This window comes from Mus caroli, unplaced genomic scaffold, assembly GCF_978045245.1.
Source record: "Mus caroli unplaced genomic scaffold, Mus_caroli_1 scaffold_19, whole genome shotgun sequence".
NCBI lineage: Eukaryota > Metazoa > Chordata > Mammalia > Rodentia > Muridae > Mus > Mus caroli.
In genome coordinates, this window is record NW_028227274.1 from 78231351 (window position 1) to 78249845 (window position 18495).

The 18495-nt window shown below is 46.5% G+C and overlaps 1 protein-coding gene across 2 annotated transcripts in view; it reads left to right on the plus strand.

The window, feature by feature from the left end:
- Pard6g (par-6 family cell polarity regulator gamma) overlaps positions 1-18495 on the plus strand; it is a 71873-nt gene that overhangs the window by 21831 nt on the left and 31547 nt on the right. For both annotated transcript variants that reach the window (XM_029472238.2, XM_021150743.2), the window contains exon 2: positions 10733-10955. In XM_029472238.2, coding sequence (XP_029328098.1) covers positions 10733-10955 — 223 coding nt within the window. The remainder of the gene's footprint in view (positions 1-10732; positions 10956-18495) is intronic.

Sequence of the window (18495 nt, forward strand, 5' to 3'; positions counted from 1 at the left end):
AAATATTGTACTCCTTCCCTATGTTCTTAGTAAAATTGTTTTTTTTTTTTTTACTTTATTTTCAGATTAAAATTGTTCACTGCTATGCTTTAAAAATAAAATTTGCTGTGGGTAGTGATACTGTGTCTTTAAACCCTGCTGAACTCATTCATCAGCTCTGGGGAATTCTGGGTAATTTCTGTCTATGAATAGAAATCTTAGAACATCCTCCTCGCCTTCTTGCCTGTGCTCAAATGTGAAAGTGAACATCCTTGATGTCTTCTTCATTCGGGGGCAGATTAGTCTGCCTTAAGCCGTCAAGTACAGTGTTAGCTAGGGTAGTCCTAGTTTGCTGAGTCTTATTTTACACTGTGTGTGTGTGTGTGTGTGTGTGTGTGTGTGTGTGTGTGTGTGTGCTGCTTTTGGCCTTTAATCTTGTGTACTACAACAGCTTGTTTTCAGATGTGACCACAACTTTGCAGGCCTGGAGTTCACCATGGTGGGTCTGGTGGTATAGTTCTTTTTGTATGTTAATGGTTACAGACTGCTAGTATTTTTGATGGATTTTTGTCCTCTTCATGATGGATTTTGAGCTGTAAATTTACTCTCATGCCTTTTTTTGGTGTTGGTGTGGGGGCAAAATTGGCCTGTTAGAATACAGTGAGATGTGTCCCCTCATGCTTTTTTGAAGAGTATGAGACATTGCTATAAATTCTATGGGCATTTGGTAGAATTCATGAGTGAAGAAGGCATTAGGCCTAGGATCATCTTGGTGGGGATCTTAGAAATTAATTCAATACCCTTGTTATAAGTTATTCAGAGTTTCTCTCTCCTTTTAAATAAGTTCTTATAGTTTGTTTCTCCCTTGGAATCTGTCTATACCATCTAAAGTATCCAGTATTCAGGATATGGCTGCTCATAGTATTCGTGTAGCACCTTTTCTTAAAAATTTATATTAGGTTGATGAACTATGCCCACATTCAAGCTCCCATAATTACACACATATAAAACTTAGAAGCTAAGGTCTACATATGAGAGAAAACATGTAGGATTTTCCCTTCTGAGCCAGGGTTACCTTATACAATATTTTCAGTTCCACCTGTGAGACCTTAGAAAAGGAATCGTGAAATGGGATGGGGGTGTGGTGTCGAGAAGGTAACATCACATGTAGCATGGAACTGAAAAGGTGGGGCTCTCGGGGCAGAGGGGGACAAGCAAGGGGACGGACATGGCTGTGGGGAACAAGAGAGGGTCAACAAAAACAAAGGAGAGAGGAAAAGGCCATAGGGAGACCTGTTAACTCGGTAGGCTAATATAAAAATGTTTTAAGTCATGTTAGAACAGTTTTAAATGTACAGAAAAATTGGCAATGAGGATCCAGGGGATTCTCATACCAGCCACACTGGTATGAGAATGGTTACCATGGGATATTTGTGTAATGGATACAAAATACAGCCAATGCTGATACCTTGTAATTGAGTGTGCCCATACTTTATTCAGATTTAGTTTTCCCCTGATGTCCTTTCTTTGTGTGAGTGTGTGTATGTGTGTGCATCTGATTTTTCTTTCTTTTCTTTTTTTTAACAATTTTTTATTAGATATTTTCTTCATTTACATTTCAAATGCTATCTCAAAGTCTCCTATTCCCTCCCCCTCCCCCGCCCTGCTCCCCAACCCACCCACTCCTGCTTCTTGGCCCTGGTGTTTCCCTGTACTGAGGCATATAAAGTTTGCAAGACCAAGGGGCCTCTCTTCCCAGTGATGGCCGACTAGGCCATCTTCTGCTACATATGCAGCTAGAGACACGAGCTCTGGGGATACTGGTTAGTTCATATTGTTGTTCCACCTATAGCGTTGCAATCCCTTCAGCTCCTTGGGTACTTTCTCTAGCTCCTCCATTGGGGGCCCTCTGTTCCATCCAATAGATGACTGTGAGCATCCACTTCTGTATTTGCCAGGCACTGGCATAGCCTCACAAGAGACAGCTATATCAGGGTCCTGTCAGCAAAATCTTGCTGGCATGCATATGTGTCTGCATTTGGTGGCTGATTATGGGATGGATCCCCGGGTGGGGCAGTCTCTGGATGGTCCATCCTTCTGTCTCAGCTCCAAACTTAGTCTCTGTAACTCCTTCCATAGGTATTTTGTTCACTATTCTAAGGAGGAATGAAGTATCCACACTTTGGTCTTCCTTCTTCTTGATTTTCATGTGTTTTGCAAATTCCCTGCTGTTCTTTCTAACCTAATGTTTCAAGATCTCATGCAGGAAAGGGCCTTCCACTCATTTCTGATGCCTCCTTCTGGTTGTGGTAGCTCCTCAGACTGTCCTTGGTTTGGATGGCCTTTTGCTTTTGAGGACCACAGGTCAGTGTTTTACAGAGTGTCCCTTGCTGGGGACTTTGCTGTTTGTTGAGTTTTCCATCATTAGATTCGAGATCTGACTCCAAAATGGAAAACCACAATGGTCGTGTGCCATTTCTATCCATCATGCCAAGCATCCCCGCTGGCCACCGTGACTTGCCATTGTCGATGCTAATCCTGACCCCCAAGGAGAGAAGTGTGTCCTGAGACCCCCACCGTGAAATCACTCTCCTCCCTCACCATACTGTACTCTTGGGAGCAGAGTCCTCATGCACAGCGCATGCGTAAAAGGTGGAGAATCCTGCTACCCTCCTGGAGGGTGACTTAGTCCGAGAGCTTCTTTAGAGTCCTCCTGCATGGAAGCTCAGTCTACCAAGTGTTTACTCTGGCATCTGTATACATCAGTGTGGGCCCGTGGATGTTTATTTTGTGCTATTTTGTTTTCTTGCTCAGATTGTCCCAGCTTGGCCACTGGCACGTTTCCCGGTTGGTTCCTGTCCCCTTCAGCATGCTCCATGTTTGTGGGGCTTGTCTGGCTTCCTGGCTTTCTGCTGTTGTGCAATGGCCAGACTCATCTCACGTGTTTCCGGAGCCCAGCCCTAGAATCAGATATCTCTCAAAGGGATCCTGGTTCCTTATCACAGTGGCCATTGCTACTGGGAGACTCGGAATCCCGCCTTCCTAAAGATCCACAGTAAATATCCCCCTCCTTCCCTTCACAATTGGAATAATTGGATTTTCCCCCCTACTTAAAGATGTGCCTATTTTGTTGATCTTTTCAAAGACCCCACTTTCTGTTTTCTTCCTCCTCCCCCTCCCCCGCCCCCCGCCTCTTCCCTCTCTTTTCCTAATCTCCAGTCCATTCTTTTCTGCTTGCTTTTGCACTTTTTTTTTTAGTTTCTAGTGACGCCTTTTGAGGTTAACGCCTCTCCTTTAAGTTTCCCCATGTGTGATGCCACTGCATTCTGTACGCTTTGGTAGGGTATATTTTAATTAATTTCCATGTGCTTATATGTTTTCTTGTAACTCTTTTTGTATATGTGTGGTATGTTTGTAAGTATGCCTTACATATGTAAGTATGTAAGTATGAGGGGGAGCATACATCTGGAGGCTGAGGCAGGAGAATGTCTCTCTTTATCACTGTCTGGCTTATTGCCTTGAGACAGGATGTCCCATTGAGCTGGAAGCTCTTCATTTCAAGAGATGGGGGAGGAGAGGTAGGAGGGGAGAGAGAGATGACAGAAAGTAGATTAGCTGATGATCTATATTATTATACATATATCTTTTTTCTAACTATATAGTCATCTAATTATTGTTGAATATATGTTAAAGAGAATCAAAATAAAGTTCACTTTTAGGTGACGACATTTTTTTTTTTTTTTTTTGAGACAGGGTACTACTGTGTAGCCCAAGCTATCTGGAACTTGTGGTAATCCTCCTGCCCCAATCTCCTGAGTGATAGGATCCCAGGCGTGAGCCACCATCCCCAGCTGAGGATAATGTACTTTTGCTGACTGGTCTAAGAGTTTTGTATTTCGATGAGTTTCTCTTTAAGCTTTAAAAGGTGAAGCTGATGGCCTCCCTCCATGTTTACTATCCTCTGGCGATATAAAAACTGAGGTCACAGATGGAGTGTGTCAGGATTATCAAAATAATGGAATGACAACTTATTTTGCTGAAAGTTGTAGAAACTAAGGCGTTGCACACCTGTGAGTGTATTCCCAGTGACAAGTATTCTTCCTTTAAAAATAGCTGATTAAGTCTCTCATTTGACAGTTTTATAATAATCGATTCCCTAGCACTCTTCAAAACCAGCTTGTGTTATTATAAGCACTTGGGTTTACACATGTTAGAAGAGGTCCTATATATCATGTGTTGATGGTTCAAGACTCCAGTGATCTGTGGCTGCTGGAAGATGACTCAGGCTGGTTTCTCCTTTCTTTGATAAGTGCACTTCCGGTAAGGCGACCTTCCCCAGGCTAAGGTCTTTCCGCGTGCCGAGAATTAATCCTCCCGGAGAAAGGAGTCAGCTGTCTGAGTTGAGTGCTGGTGGGAAAGAGGGGCTTTCCCTCTTTCCTATAGAAATAGGTTATATAGTATCTTGCTTGCTGTCCTAGCTAGACCCAGCAAGGCAGCTTTGGGAGGGGTGTGTTTGTGTGTGTGTGTGTGTGTGTGTGTGTGTTTGTGTTTGTGTGAGAGAGAGAGAGCACACGCATGCATGTGCACGTGCACGCTCACTGGCGTTCCTGCCTGTGTGCATATCACCACACCCAGCTGAACTTTTCAATGTAGACGGTGAATTCTGAATAGGGTGGTTTGGTATTTCCATTAAACATTTTAAAATAGAATAAACACAATCTTTACGATCAGAAAATCTACATAATTCCTGTTTTCTTTGATTTCTTTTATCTATTATTATCCCAAGAGATTTTTCCTCTATTCTTCCATCCTACTAATTTATGCTTGATTATCTCCCATTCTTCTATGTAATAAAAAGTTTAGATAAGTTTAAATTGAAATATTTTTCATATGGCTATAAAATCTGTTTTTTTTTTAAATCACTACTAAATTGTTGCTGGTGGTATTTTCAGTTGTCAAGTGTGAAACTTGACAAACTAGAACACTGGGGCGCACTTGTAATCCCATCCCTCAGGAGGCTGTGCTAGGAAAATTTCTTAAGTCTGAGAGTTCAAGACCAGCTTAGGCAACATAGACAGACAGACAGTTCAAGACCAGCTTAGGCAACATAGACAGACAGACAGACAGACAGACAGACACACACACACACACACACACACACACACACACACGCATACATTAGTGTGAGAGAGAGGGACACAGACATGTTTTAGATGTATTGTAATGATCACCCCTGCATTGTATAAATGACTAAAATGAGCCAGCTATGGTGTCAGACTTCTGTAATTGCCTCTCGCCAGGCTGAGGCAGGAAAATCAAGAACTGAGTTCAAACTAATCTATATAGCAAGACCCTGCCCCCAGCGCAAGCAAACAAATCAAAACCAAACAAAAAGTGGCAAATATCAAGGGAGTGGCTGCTGATGGGTTGTCTGTGTTCACTGGGTGCACACATGTGCACACAGCAACCACTTCAGAAAGAGGGGACACAAAGTGGGGGATTAGGAGTGAGGCTAGAAGAGTGGGAGGGAAGGTCCAGACCTGATGGGATCCATATACACGTACAAATAAAAAAATTATATATAAACATGGAGTTATTAAAGAATTAAAATTTTTAAATAAAACCAAAAATGGCTGGTGTGGATTACAGAATTGACCTTCTAAAAATTCTACATCGAGTTATGACACCGTTTACCAAATTATAGTTGAAATCCAGGTGCAGATGTTGGGAGGTGACTGGAATAAGCATCTTACCGTCCTTCACTTAATGAAAGGTACTAATTGCTCAGAGACCAGGAAAATGTCGTCTTTCTCTGCTCTTTACTGCAATAGATTTCAACACCAGCATGAGCTTTCCTCACGCACAAGTCATATGCTCTGTCAGTGAAAGCCGAGCCACGTGTAGTGAGGGCCTCTGGGCGAGCAGATGAGGAGGAAAGCAGGGCCAGGTGTAGTAAGGGCCCCTGGGCAAGCAGGTGAGGAGAGGCCTCTTTGACCTCTCCCCGCATCACCTGTCAGCGTAACCCTGAGAACCATTAAGGAAATGTTTGCTGCAAGTTCAATATGAACAGTTTCTGATTCCGTTGCAAGTAAACACTTGACAGGCAAGATGTGTTAATTATCTGGTCATTAGAGCCACGTAGCTTCTCAATTTTTGGTAAGTAGAAAAATCAGTGGCCTTACCAAGAATCCTATGGGGTGAATGAGTGGCACCTACTAAATCCTTCATTCAGGGGCCCCATGTTTACTCCGATGTTAAGTGGAAAATAATTAATTTATAGATAAAATGCATTTCTCACATCTCTGTTGGAGATGTGAACAGCATCCAACATTAAACACTCACAACGGGATCTCTGAGTGGCAGGCCAGTCACATGGTCAAACACAAACCGGACTTTTCTCATATCAAGAAAAGTCTGTCCTCCCATTGATGACCAACTAGGCCATCCTCTGCTACATATGCAGCTGGAGCCATGAGTCCCACCATGTGTACTCTTTGGTTGGCGGTTTAGTCCCTGAGAGCTCTGGGGGTACTGGTTAGTTCATATTGTTGTTCCTCCCATGGGGCTGCAAACCCCTTCAGCTCCTTGGATACTTTCTCTAGCTCCTTCATTGAGGACCTTGTGCTCAGTCCAATGGATGGCTGTGAGCATCCACTTCTGTATTTGCCAGGCACTGTCAGAGTCTCTCAGGAGACAGCTACACCAGGCTCCTGTCAGCAAGCTTTTGTTGGCATCCATTATAGTGTCTGGGTTTGGTGACTGTATATGGGATGGATCCCAGGTGGGGCAGTCTCTGGTTGGTCATTCCTTCAGTCTCTGCTCCACAATTTGTGCTCTGTATCTCCTCCCATGGGTATTTTGCTCCCCCTTCTAAGAAGGATCGAAGTATCTACACTTTGGTCTTCTTTCTTCTTGAATTCCATGTGGTGTATAAATTGTATCTTGGGTATTCCGAGCTTCTGGGCTAATATCCACTTATCAGTGAGTGCATATCTTGTGTGTTCTTTTGTGAGTGGGTTACCTCACTCAAGATGATATCCTCCAGATCCATCCATTTGCCTAAGAATTTCATAAATTCATTGTTTTTAATAGTTGAGTAGTACTCTATTATGTAAATGTACCGCATTTTCTATATCCATTCCTCTGTTGAGGGGCATCTGGGTTCTTTCCAGCTTCTGGCTATTATAAACAAGGCTGCCATGAACATAGTGGAACATGTGTCCTTATTACATGTTGGAGCATCTTCTGGGTATATGCCCAGGAGTGGTTTTGCTGGGTTCTCAGATAGTACTATGTCCAGTTTTCAGGAACTGCCAAACTGATTTCCAGAGTGGTTGTACCAGCTTGCAATCCCACCAGCAATGGAGGAGTGTTCCTCTTCCTCCACATCCTCGCCAGCATCTGCTCTCACCTGAGTTTTTGATCTTAGCCATTCTGACTGGTGTGAGGTGGAATCTCGGGGTTGTTTTGATTCGCATTTCCCTGATGACTAAGGATGGTGAACACTTCTTTAGATGCTTCTTGGCCATTTACTATTCCTCAGTTGAGAATTCTTTGTTTAGCTCTGTACCCCATTTTTTTAATAGGGTTATTTGATTCTCTGGAGTCTAGCTTCTTGAGTTCTTTGTATATATTGGACATTAGCCCTCTATCAGATTTAGGATTGGTAAAGATCTTTTCCCAATCTGTTGGTTTCCCAGTGTAGGGCAAAGAACCAGGGCAAGGAAACAGGAATGGGTGTGTTGGTACACAGGGAAAGGGGGGAGGGGATAGGAGGTTTTCGGAGGGGAAACCAGGAAAGTGGACAACATTTGAAATGTAAATAAAGAAAATATCTAATAATAATTTTAAAAATCAATAAAAATGAATTTAACATTGGGGGAAATAGAAAAGAAAAGTCTGAATTCTTTTGTCTTCCCAAATTGCTACCAGAAGGCACATGTTTTGGGAGAATTGTTCAAATAGTGAAAACTAGGTTGAGCTGCGTGCCAGCTAGTTGCCAGGTGAAGCAGAGGTGGGAACCTCACTGGGGAACTTGGGTGTTGAATGTGGGAGCCTGTGGGTGCTGAGTCTGCAGTGCAGGGTGCTGTGAGCGCCGAGGGGAGTTCCTCAGGTGAGTGTACAGTGACACATCCTGCTGAGGAGACCCAAGCAAGGACGGGAGAGAAAGTCTCCTGGGGTTTCATTACTCACCATTACGGTCTTTCATGTCCTCCGTGAGAAGAAAGGGGTGTGTGCTCATAGACTCAGCAGAAGTCAGCGACAGATGGGAACCACGAAGACTGCCTGCTTATGCAGTCAATGCGTTATGATTTGATTGGATGACAACAGCAGGAAGGAACCATATAGAACTTGGACTGTAGGCTTCACCGTTTGTATCTTAGAGGTTTCCAATCCCTCTGAATGAAGACCAGTGTGCTCTCTCTGCCCAGCTGCCCGCTGATGGGCATCATGTCTTCCTTACTTACAGAGAAGAAATGCCATACTTGTCTGAGTAATGAGAGCCAGGGTGAAAGATCTTTACCTCTGACAGCAGCAAAGACGGACCAGAGCCTTTCCAGGGCATTAGCCATGCATAAACGTGACTAGCCGGACACTAATTCTTGGGCCATACTCCTCCTGTGTGTGTGGGTGGGGACAGTAGACTTCTGACTAGTCACTGAATATAGCGTTTTGCCAACAACATTTTCAATTGTTCCTTTGTATGTCCTGGGCAGGGGAGGTAGGTAAGAGATTGGCTTTGCTTTGTGTGCCCTGCAAGAAGTGGAAACAGCAGTTGCTTCTCTCTCAGGAAAGTCGGTCTTCACACGGATCTCTGGGAGTTGTTTTCCTTGAGCCACTGGACCTCCATATGTGACCCCAGACACTAACATTGGTTACTTCTGGGAAGTTTTGTTAAAAACACAAATTTCTGGGATACAGCCCCAAACTTGAGAGCGTGGTAGGTGGTTTCTGACACAAACCCCAGTGACTTGAGATGACGTGTCAAGTGTAATGTCCAGGTGCTACACTGGCCATGCTTGTGTAACATCTAACATTTAACCCTGTGTGCTTTCAAGCCCCGTTGTTTACCTCTTAATTATACCGAAGACTCGTCTGAGCTAAGACTCTCAGGTCAGTCTGACCGTGGCCATTTCCTTGCAGACTTCAAGAGGCTGTGGGCTGGTCCTTCAGGAGGCACACATAAGCCCTGTGAGCAGCTCCATGAGCAGCCAGGTCAGGGCCAGGGATTGCAGAAAATGAGTCAGTCCCAGAGCCTTTGAGTGTGTTGAGCCCCCAGTTACTGTGCAGAGGTGGACGTTTACTTCCTTTGAAAGGAAGCTGGCTCTTTTTTATCCCCCCCCCCCCCGGTTATGCCTTTCTTTCTAACTTTCCAAAGATATTTTTGTTGATTTTACAGTTTCGTGCCTGTATATGATGCATTCTGATTCTGACTGCTCCTCCCCAACATGTCTCTTACCTCTCCCACACCCGTGTCAGGCTTCTCCCTCCTCCCTGCCAGTCCGCTTCCAAGGTTGGTGACTTTCAGGTTTGTTTTGTGACCCATTTAGTTCAAATCAGGGCCATCTGTGTTAGCGTTTGATTGGAACTGTCCACTGAAGCCTGCTGGGGTCACCATTAGGTCCACAGCTGAAGGCAATGACTCCCCCTCTCCCTGGATCTGTCTATAGCAAATAGTTCAGCAGTGAGGGGTGAGACCCCCAAGCTTCCCCCCTTCATCTTTGTCTGACTGCCGAAGGACCCACTCCAGTGCAGATCCAGGGCACACATCGCCACCACTGTGAATTCATGATCGCGATGGCCGTGCATTGGCCATAGGTAGCACTTCACAGTCCTTTCCCTGTCTTCCAGCAATTCCGTTCCTTCGGTCCGCTTTCCACAGTGCTCTCTCCAGTCTTTAGTACAAATGCCTAGTTTAGGGCTAAGCGCTCATAAGTGACTTATTCTCAACACCGTGTGCAACCGTGATCAACGCCACGAGCTTCTTCATTCACCACGATTCACTGGAAAGGGAGCCTTCTCTGGTGGAGGCTTAGAGTAGCATTTGTGGTTCTAAACATAAATATTTAGAAAGGAGCTTGCTGTGTTGTCCGTTTGGCTAAATAGCAGTGTTCAATTCCTCCTGTGGCCTTTCGTTTCCCCTGCCATGGGGTTTGGACCAGGCTTCAGTACCCAGGGTGGATTCCCACCTACGGTGTGAGCATTAAATCAAAAGCAGTTGGTCACCCCCTAACAGTCACGATTGCACACGTCGTCACCAGCCTTGTGTGGCAGGCTGCTGTCACAGTTTGTAAGGTTCCCAGCAACCTGCACTGCGTCGTTCTCTTGTCTCTTGTGTGTGACTCCTTGCTTCTGTTTACTTGGAGTTACCATAGAAGCCAGAAAACTAATAAGAGGCCATGGTGGGGATGTTTAAAACAAGATAGTAAGCAGTACATGGGTAATTTGATAGTCGATCTGTGAGTGCAAAGGTCTAAGCAGGGAGGGGGAGGAAACATGGGGGGGAGGGGTTGAATCAAAACAAAGGGGATATTTTTTAAAGCCATATGAAAACCTAAAACTTTAAAACAAAAAATTAAAAACACACTTTATATATTTTAAATAGGTTTCAACTTGCTCAGTCACAAGACTGCAGCACGGGGCTACCCATGACCTCATAGGGACTTGGTTACCATGTTGTTCCGTGAGCACACTGTGCCTTCTTCTCACCGTCTCTTCCCCGAATTCACTCCCCTCATCTCTTGCCTTGTAGTTTGGCGCCGAGTTCCGAAGGTTCTCCTTGGACCGCCACAAGCCTGGGAAGTTTGAAGATTTCTACCAGCTGGTGGTGCACACCCACCACATCTCTAACACCGAGGTGACCATCGGCTATGCCGATGTGCACGGGGACCTGCTGCCCATCAACAATGACGACAACTTCTGCAAGGCGGTCTCAAGTGCAAACCCCTTGCTTCGAGTCTTCATCCAGAAGCGAGGTATGGGGAAGCTATGTGCTCTGCGCCATCAATCACTTAAGAAAAAAGAAAAATAGAGCTTTTAACTGTCTGTTGGTATGGGGCTCTGAGATTCAGTTTTCTGGCCTATCATAGTAGTAGACTTTAAAATTAATTTTCAGGACAATACTAATTTGTTTAAAGGTCTTAAAAGTAGCTACACTGCCTTTTTCACCTTAAATAGCATTGACCTCTGCCCTTTAAAGATGTAGGAAGAATAACACAAATACTTTCAGTCTCTTGTGAAGAATAAATAATGCTGATATTTTTGGTATTTTAACTAGAGGCAAGTGAATTCAGTAACAAAGAGGCATTTGTCATCCTAAGAACTAAACTTGAGGGCCCTAGCAAGAATGTACTTTTCACATCTTGGTAAGGCTAGGGGAAATATTAACTTTAAATTATAACTTTGGCTAACTCTAACCTCTAACGTCCTAGCATTATAAGCAAACGCTGTTTTCTCTTGAAACAAGTGACTGACGTGGGTAGGTTGGTGATTGAAGGCGGGTGGGATGGGGCAGGAAGGGCAGCCTTGTCTCCTATGAACTCAGTCTGCCTTCCTCTCAGAAATGCACTTCAGGTTTTTTTTTCTACTCACATCTAAGCTAGGCTGAACCTTGTCATTTAAAAATAGGATGCTAAAGGAAAGAGCTAGCTGCAAGGGAAGCCTAGAAATAGAAAAGGGAACATTTTTATAGTCAGTTTATTAATCAATACCCTTTGCCTGGGGCGGACCTACTTTGAATATTGTGAGCACGGGCTAGGAGAAGGGAGTCTTTCCTTTCTGAGTGGTGGACCACTGTGTGTGTGTGTGCGTGCGTGTGTGTGTGTGTGTGCGTGCACACGCTCGCGCGTGCAGTGTGCTCAGACTGAGGAACCAGTAGAGACCCCCCGTAAAGCCACGCTGCAGAAGACCATGCCTGCCATCAAGGGCTGTGGCACAGGTGTGTGTTCCCAGCATCCTCTGGTATTACCTAGTTTTCTTTCTTGCTCTGCCCTGGGTACCAGCATGGCACTTAGAAGTCTTCTGGCCTTCTCAGTGTGGGTGCATCTGTCATGTGACTTCAGATCTTTCTCTTGGCTCTTCATCAAAAGACCCAGAGCAAGCCGCTGTAATGTGCTGAGTGAGGAAATGGAGAGCCAAGGTGTGGAGCTGGCCGTGGGGCTCAGAACTGTTGGTTAGGCCATCTGTTTCCTGCACCTTAGTGTCACTGTTTGCAGAGTGAGGGTGACATGGCACTACTTAAATTACAGTGAATAGCACGTAGCATGCCAGTGGACAGTCTGTGGCCTGTTGATGTGTGTTATTCCTATTTGTGGTTTGGGGGGATGGGAGGAGACCCTGACCTCGCTTTAGTCCAGTTCTCTGGTACAAAGTCGGAACACGCTGGCGCCTGTATTACAGCAGAACCCGCATATTACTGAGGATGTTGAGAGACGAATAGAGCTGGCCCTCCCTGGTAGTGGTTAGGCGACATCTGGAATCAGGACTCTCATGCTCCCTGCAGCCTCCAGTGCCCCTCTTATCTCTTCTCTGTCCTTTGTGGTAGCCACAGCTGGTCCTGGTGTAAACTCTTGCATCCCACTACTCCTTCCTGGAACTCTGCCCATCACACCACTGGGAAACTCCATCTGTTGACTGGCTTGTGCTTCATCTCCCCCAGACTACAAGGCCCCCAGGGCTGGTTCTTGGCTATGCCACAGGGAGCCCAGCTCAGAGCCTCACTTACGGGGGCAGGCAGAGGGTGAAGACTCTGGAGAGCTGGCTCACATGGGCCTCACAAGCACATGGGCCTTGTTACCCATCATGAAGGAATCTGATGATGTTCTTGTCCTTCCTGGCTGTGGAGTAGGGACTCTGAGGTCCCAGTAGAGGCTATCTTGGGTGAGATATGTCCCTCAGCATGGAGCTGCTGAACCTGGAGTGGGTGGAAACTTGGGGCTAGGTGTTCCAGGTGGGGCAGCATCGGCCTCGCCCACAGTTCAGGAGGCTTCCTCCTTCAGCGTGGGGAGGCCCAGCAGCCTGTCAGTCAGGATTATGTCTTTTTCCTCATTATTCCTCCTCTGCTGTGAGGAGCAGCATGGCACTCACAGGGCTGGCCTTTTCAGAGTGAGCCCGTCTGTCAGAAGACCTCAGGTCCTTCTCATGGGCTCCACCATCCTTTCTGAGGTGGGAAAGTGACATCTGCTTCCTGCATTGCTGTCGGATTCCCATATCTACAAACTCTTGGCCGGGCGGGCCCGTGTGTACAGTCCTGGGTCCTCATCACAACTCTGGGTCACTCAGAGCTCTCCTCTCACCCTCCTGTGGAGTTCCTACTGGAGTAACTGTACGTGTGTGTGTGGGGGGGGTCGGTATCTGTACATCTGTAGACAGCTGGACACCTCTGTCTACAGGACAGACTTGTGGGCCCATAACTGTGAAGATCAAGTGTCCATTGGTCTGGAGATGCCAGTTCTTATCGTGGCCTCCTCATGGTGCCACCACAGCCCTGGCCAGTGAGGCCCAGGTCACTTCCCATAGTGTGTGTGTGTGTGTGTCTGTGTGTGTGTGTTTATGTGTGTGTGTGTGTTTATGTGTGTGTGTGCATGTGTGCACACATTCCTGTGCACTTCTGGTTGACGCATGGGAGTGCCCATGGAGGCTATAAGAGGGTGTGAGATCCCCTGATGCTGCACTTACAGCCATTTGTGAGCAGTGCAGTGTGGCTTCTGGGAATCAAACTCAAATCCTCCACAAGGGCAGTAGATGCTCTAAAATGGGAACCACCATTCCAGCCCTGACTGACACAAGAAACGATATTACCACCTTCATAAATGTATGAAGGTCCCAGCTGTGCTCAGAACATTCAGTCTGCCTCTTACAATAGTTCCTTCCCTCAAGATACACAAGGACATAATGATAAAATGAAAAATGGGTGTCCCTTTTAACTAAAACTGCCAGCAGAGCCTGGGGTGAGAGTGGGGGGTAAATATCCACAGTTGCACACAGTACCGTTCACAACAGCCCAAGCATGACCAAAACCCAAGAATCCACCTGCCAGTGACCAGAAGACCAAGTGGGCGTGACCACTCAAGGGAATGCGACCCTGCTGAGCGCTGCCTCTTTGCTGTGGCTATCTATCACAAACGGTGTGCTGAAGGAACTAAGCTGGGACCCAGGCCAGATGTCATGATCTGGATATTGAAGGGATCTGTAGTTGAGCACATAGTTTGCTAATATTTACTTTTGACCCTAAGTCAATGCTTAGAGCAGTTTTCTGGTCCCCAGAGAACATGCACTCGATGTATACGTTCCTGGCTCGAGGACGCACAGCAAAGTCCCTCGCACTGTCCTCGTTCCTGCCAGCATCTGTCTCTCACACCCTCTGTCCAGTGCACCATTGTCATTTTGGTCTTGCTTTCTTTCTGTCAGTGATTTCACTCTGTGCAGTGGCCTGGAGCCTGAGTGCCATCAAATGCTCTCAGCTCAGGCAGTGCTGGCCTGCCTCGTGGAGGTGTTGTGTCACAGAAGTGTCGTTCAGGCCCACCCGCCACCAGGTCGGTCACAGAAGCAAGGCGATTTGCCAATTGGCTGTTGAAAGCATCATGACTGGAGCCTCGTGATACTCCAGTCTAGCTTTCTCCAGGGATCATGGCTCTGACTTTACTAACTCCTGTTGCTCTTAGAGACCTTCCAGAAAGAAAGCCCTGAGGAATGAGAGTTGGGTGTGAAAAGTCCAGCAGGAGCAAGTTCATAGAGACAGGACAGCCAGTCAGGCTAGAAAGACACTGCAGGCAGTGAAGTGCCGGCTATGCAAGCGGAAGCTCTTGAGTTCTGACTTCTGGCACCTGTGAAAAAGATCAGGTCTGGCAATGTGCCGGCGACACCCCACGGGTGGGGTTGCCCTAGGTTTCTGCTGCTGTGATAAAACAATCTGACCAAGAGCAACGTGGGGAGGCCTTTCAGCACAGGGCTCCACAGCACAGTCCATCACTGAGGGAATTCAGGACAGGAGCCCAAGCGAGGCAGGGCCTGGGAGGAGCTGATGCAGAGATTACAGGAGGATGCTGCTTCCTGGCTTGCTCCTCATGGCTTGCCCAGTTTGCTTTATTATACACCCCACAGACATCTGGCCAGCAATGACACCTTTCACCGTGGGCTGGCCCCTCCACATCAACCACTACTTAGGAAAATGCACCACAGGCCTGCCTACAAGCCAGTCTGGTGCGGACATTTCCTCGCTGAGGTTTCCCTATCCCAAACCACTCCAGTTTGCCAGTTTAACCAAACAAACCAAACATCTAGCCAACACGAGGGGGATTCCCGAAGGCAGCTTCAGTCTCACCAACTAGCCACCCTAGCCTAGCTCAGTCAGTGCGCTTTGGGTTCCGTGAGAGGCCTGGTTTTGAAGCATAAAGGTAGAGAGTGATCAAGGACAGAGTGATACAGTGTCAGCCTCTGGCCTGAGCGTAATAAATGTGCGTGTGCACCAGCACACACACACACACACACACACACACACACACTAACCAGCTCATAAGCCACATGTGCACATCACAGAATTGGATATCTCTATGAATATGAAAGTGTGCACTTTATAAGTCAATCTCACGCACTGGAGCACAGCAAAGCTGGGCACCAGGGTTACCTGCTGACAGGAGTCACAAATAGTCACAAAGTGCCCTTCTGCTCTAAGATACAGCCTTCAGCAAGGCTCCCAGGATTTCCCCCAGCCTTTATTTCCAGAATTCATCATCCTTACTGTGTGTGAATACTTTGACTTTTTTTTCCCAAGGGGTGGCATCATGGAGATATCAGAAATTCTCATCTTTAAACGTGGGTCGTCCTGCCCAGAATATGATTTTTTAATTAACATATTTGTTTGGAAGTTTTTTTTTTTTTAATTACCTCTTTCCCTGATGGTCAGAAACTTCCTGGGTGTTTCTCCAGGTGTGTACTGGGCCCATCTGTGACCCACGCCCCAGATATGAGCTGTGTCTGTGTGTGAGCCATGCTTCAGGTTTAAGCCATGTCTACTGTCAGCTATACCCTGGTATGATCAGGGTCCAGGTAGGAGTGGGTCCCAAGTGTGAGCCTGACCTGGAAGAATATTTGACATTCTTCTGAGAAAGTACTCTCAAGTATTGCTACGGTAGTGCTTATGGTTCATACAGATCCAGGGTCCCCACTTATAGAAAAGGCTACATCTGGGGCTCAGACAATCAGCCAGAAACCTCCTGCCTTTTGTCTGACTGGGTCCTGGTCAGGGGATGTTGTCTTTAAGACTTTCTGCCCATGGAAGCTTGGGAAGGGCGTAAGGCAGGACTTTGGCTTCAGTCTCACCAATTTCTTTCAGACTTCTTTCTTTGAAGCTTGTTGGCTTCGGCCACCATCTTTCCAGGGCAGCTCTTAGAAACCCTGGGTCTTCCCCTTTGGTAAATAACAGCTTTCACTCTGTTCTTCACATTAATGTTCTGTCTGTGTGAGCGAAGAACGAAGAACGCAGCAGGCCCAGAACAGGCCAGCAATCAGAATGTATGGCTTGCATGCCGAGGTTGGAACCCCTCGTGAGTTCCAGCTGCTCATTTTGCTCTTCGCCCCTCTTTCCCTCCTACCCTCCCTAGTGGGTGCAGGAACACTTGGGAGCCGCTGGTAGTGAGAGAACAGAGGGGAGACCAGGAGGGATAAAATCTCTGTGTCTCCTCCTATTTTTAGCAGAATAAACAGGAAGTACAAACACTAACACTATTACACTCCTTCATCAAGTAAGTCCTTCAAACACCAGTGACACCCATGATCTTGTCGATCTCCAGGCCCTGCCCAGGGCAAGGTGGGCTTCTGCAGGGGTGGGGCAGGGGTTCCTAACCTAAACTTGTATGTTGCACCTAAGCATGTGGTTCTTAGCTCTTCTGGGCATTTTGGGTTCTGAGAATGAACAAAGCAAGCACAATTAATTGCAGATGCTTAGAAGTATCAGACACTGTGTGAGGTTACACTTGTTTGTATTTCATTTAACTGAGTTGTATTTTGTTTCTAAGTATAAAGCCTAAGTGCTCACAGTGTTTCTCCCGGATTCTTAGGGTTGGTTCTTGGTAGGAGTTTCCAAGGAACCCTAGGAGAGCAGCCAGCGCTCCCTGCCTTACTCTCTCCTCAGAGGCTGCCTAGTGCTGCTTCTGAGGTACACTCTGCTGCTCTGACTCCGCTGTGTCGTCCTGCCCTGCCCTGCCCTGCCCTGGTGTGTACAGGGATAGGCGTGGGGCTTGCTTTCAGCTCTCTGCTGGACATCGGACTGCCGTGGTTCCCAGAAACCTGCTTGTTTGGGAACCTTTTTCTGTTTTTTGTTTTTTTGTGATTTTGTTTTGTGTTTTGTTTTGTTTTGTTTTGTTCTGTTTTGCTTTTTTTTTAAAGGCCAAGAAGGCCTCGCTACACTACCGTGGGAACACGGAGAAGACAACAGGCCTGCAGCCCTGGCTCAGAGTGGGCGTGGGGAGAATGTGCTGAGGCAGCTTGTGAAAAGCCACACACCAGAGGCACCCACCACCCAGAGGAACGTGGCTGTCTGGTCTGCCTTGTGTCCTTGTGTCCTTCCTAGCTAGCTTGTCTCTGATTAGCATACTCTCCAGCAGCCCCAGCAGGGGCCTGAAGTGCAAATGGTTTTCACACCTGCGGAACTAGCTAATGCTTTTTTTTCTTCCTGGTCTTAGCTTCTCTCACACAGTCAGCCCTGGTGTGTTTATAATTTGGCTTTCTAAGTGTAGTTATGTCAAAAACACACCCGACTGTGAAATGCTTTATAAAATGTTGTTTTAAGACTTTTCTGTCTATGACGTATTTGTGTACAGAAGCTTGGGCAACATAGAACATTTAGAACGACATAGAACCCTGACCCAAGACAACATTTAGCATTTGGCAAAACTTTCGAGACCTCAGATGTGCTGTCAATAAACAGACCATTGTACACATGGCATGGCGATGTATTTTTGTCTTTTTGCAGCTGTGGGTAGATGCACATCACCCCACTATGATGATCGTAAATGCCACCCACACCTTCGTGGCTAATTTTCCCAGTCTTTCTTCATTTTGAGCTATGTGGAGCAATTTCATAGAGTTGTCAGTTTCTCTCTTGGGATAAACAAAGTCTTGCTGGGTTCAATTAGATTAGCAAAGGTGTATAATTCCATGTTCCTGCCCTCAGTAGGATTTCAACATTATATCTGAAGCGTCTTTGAACATAGTTATGCCCTATGGAAACGTGGTCATTAAAATTTTTCTTCTTATGATTCTGGCAGGAAGGCCAGAATGACAGGGGCTACACAGATGGTGGCTGTCCCTGGCTGCTACACGCCCTGGGATCCTGCCCCCCCCCCCCGGCACCCGGTGTTGGTTTCCACGGATGCTCCTCTTGGCTGCCTCACCTTTGTCCATCTGTAGAGTCTGACCTCCTGTCACATGTCATCTGGCAGTGTGGATGCCGGTCACGTGAGCAGCTCACACAATGGCGTAATTAGTTTACTGTCACTTGACTAGTGTATTGGAAAG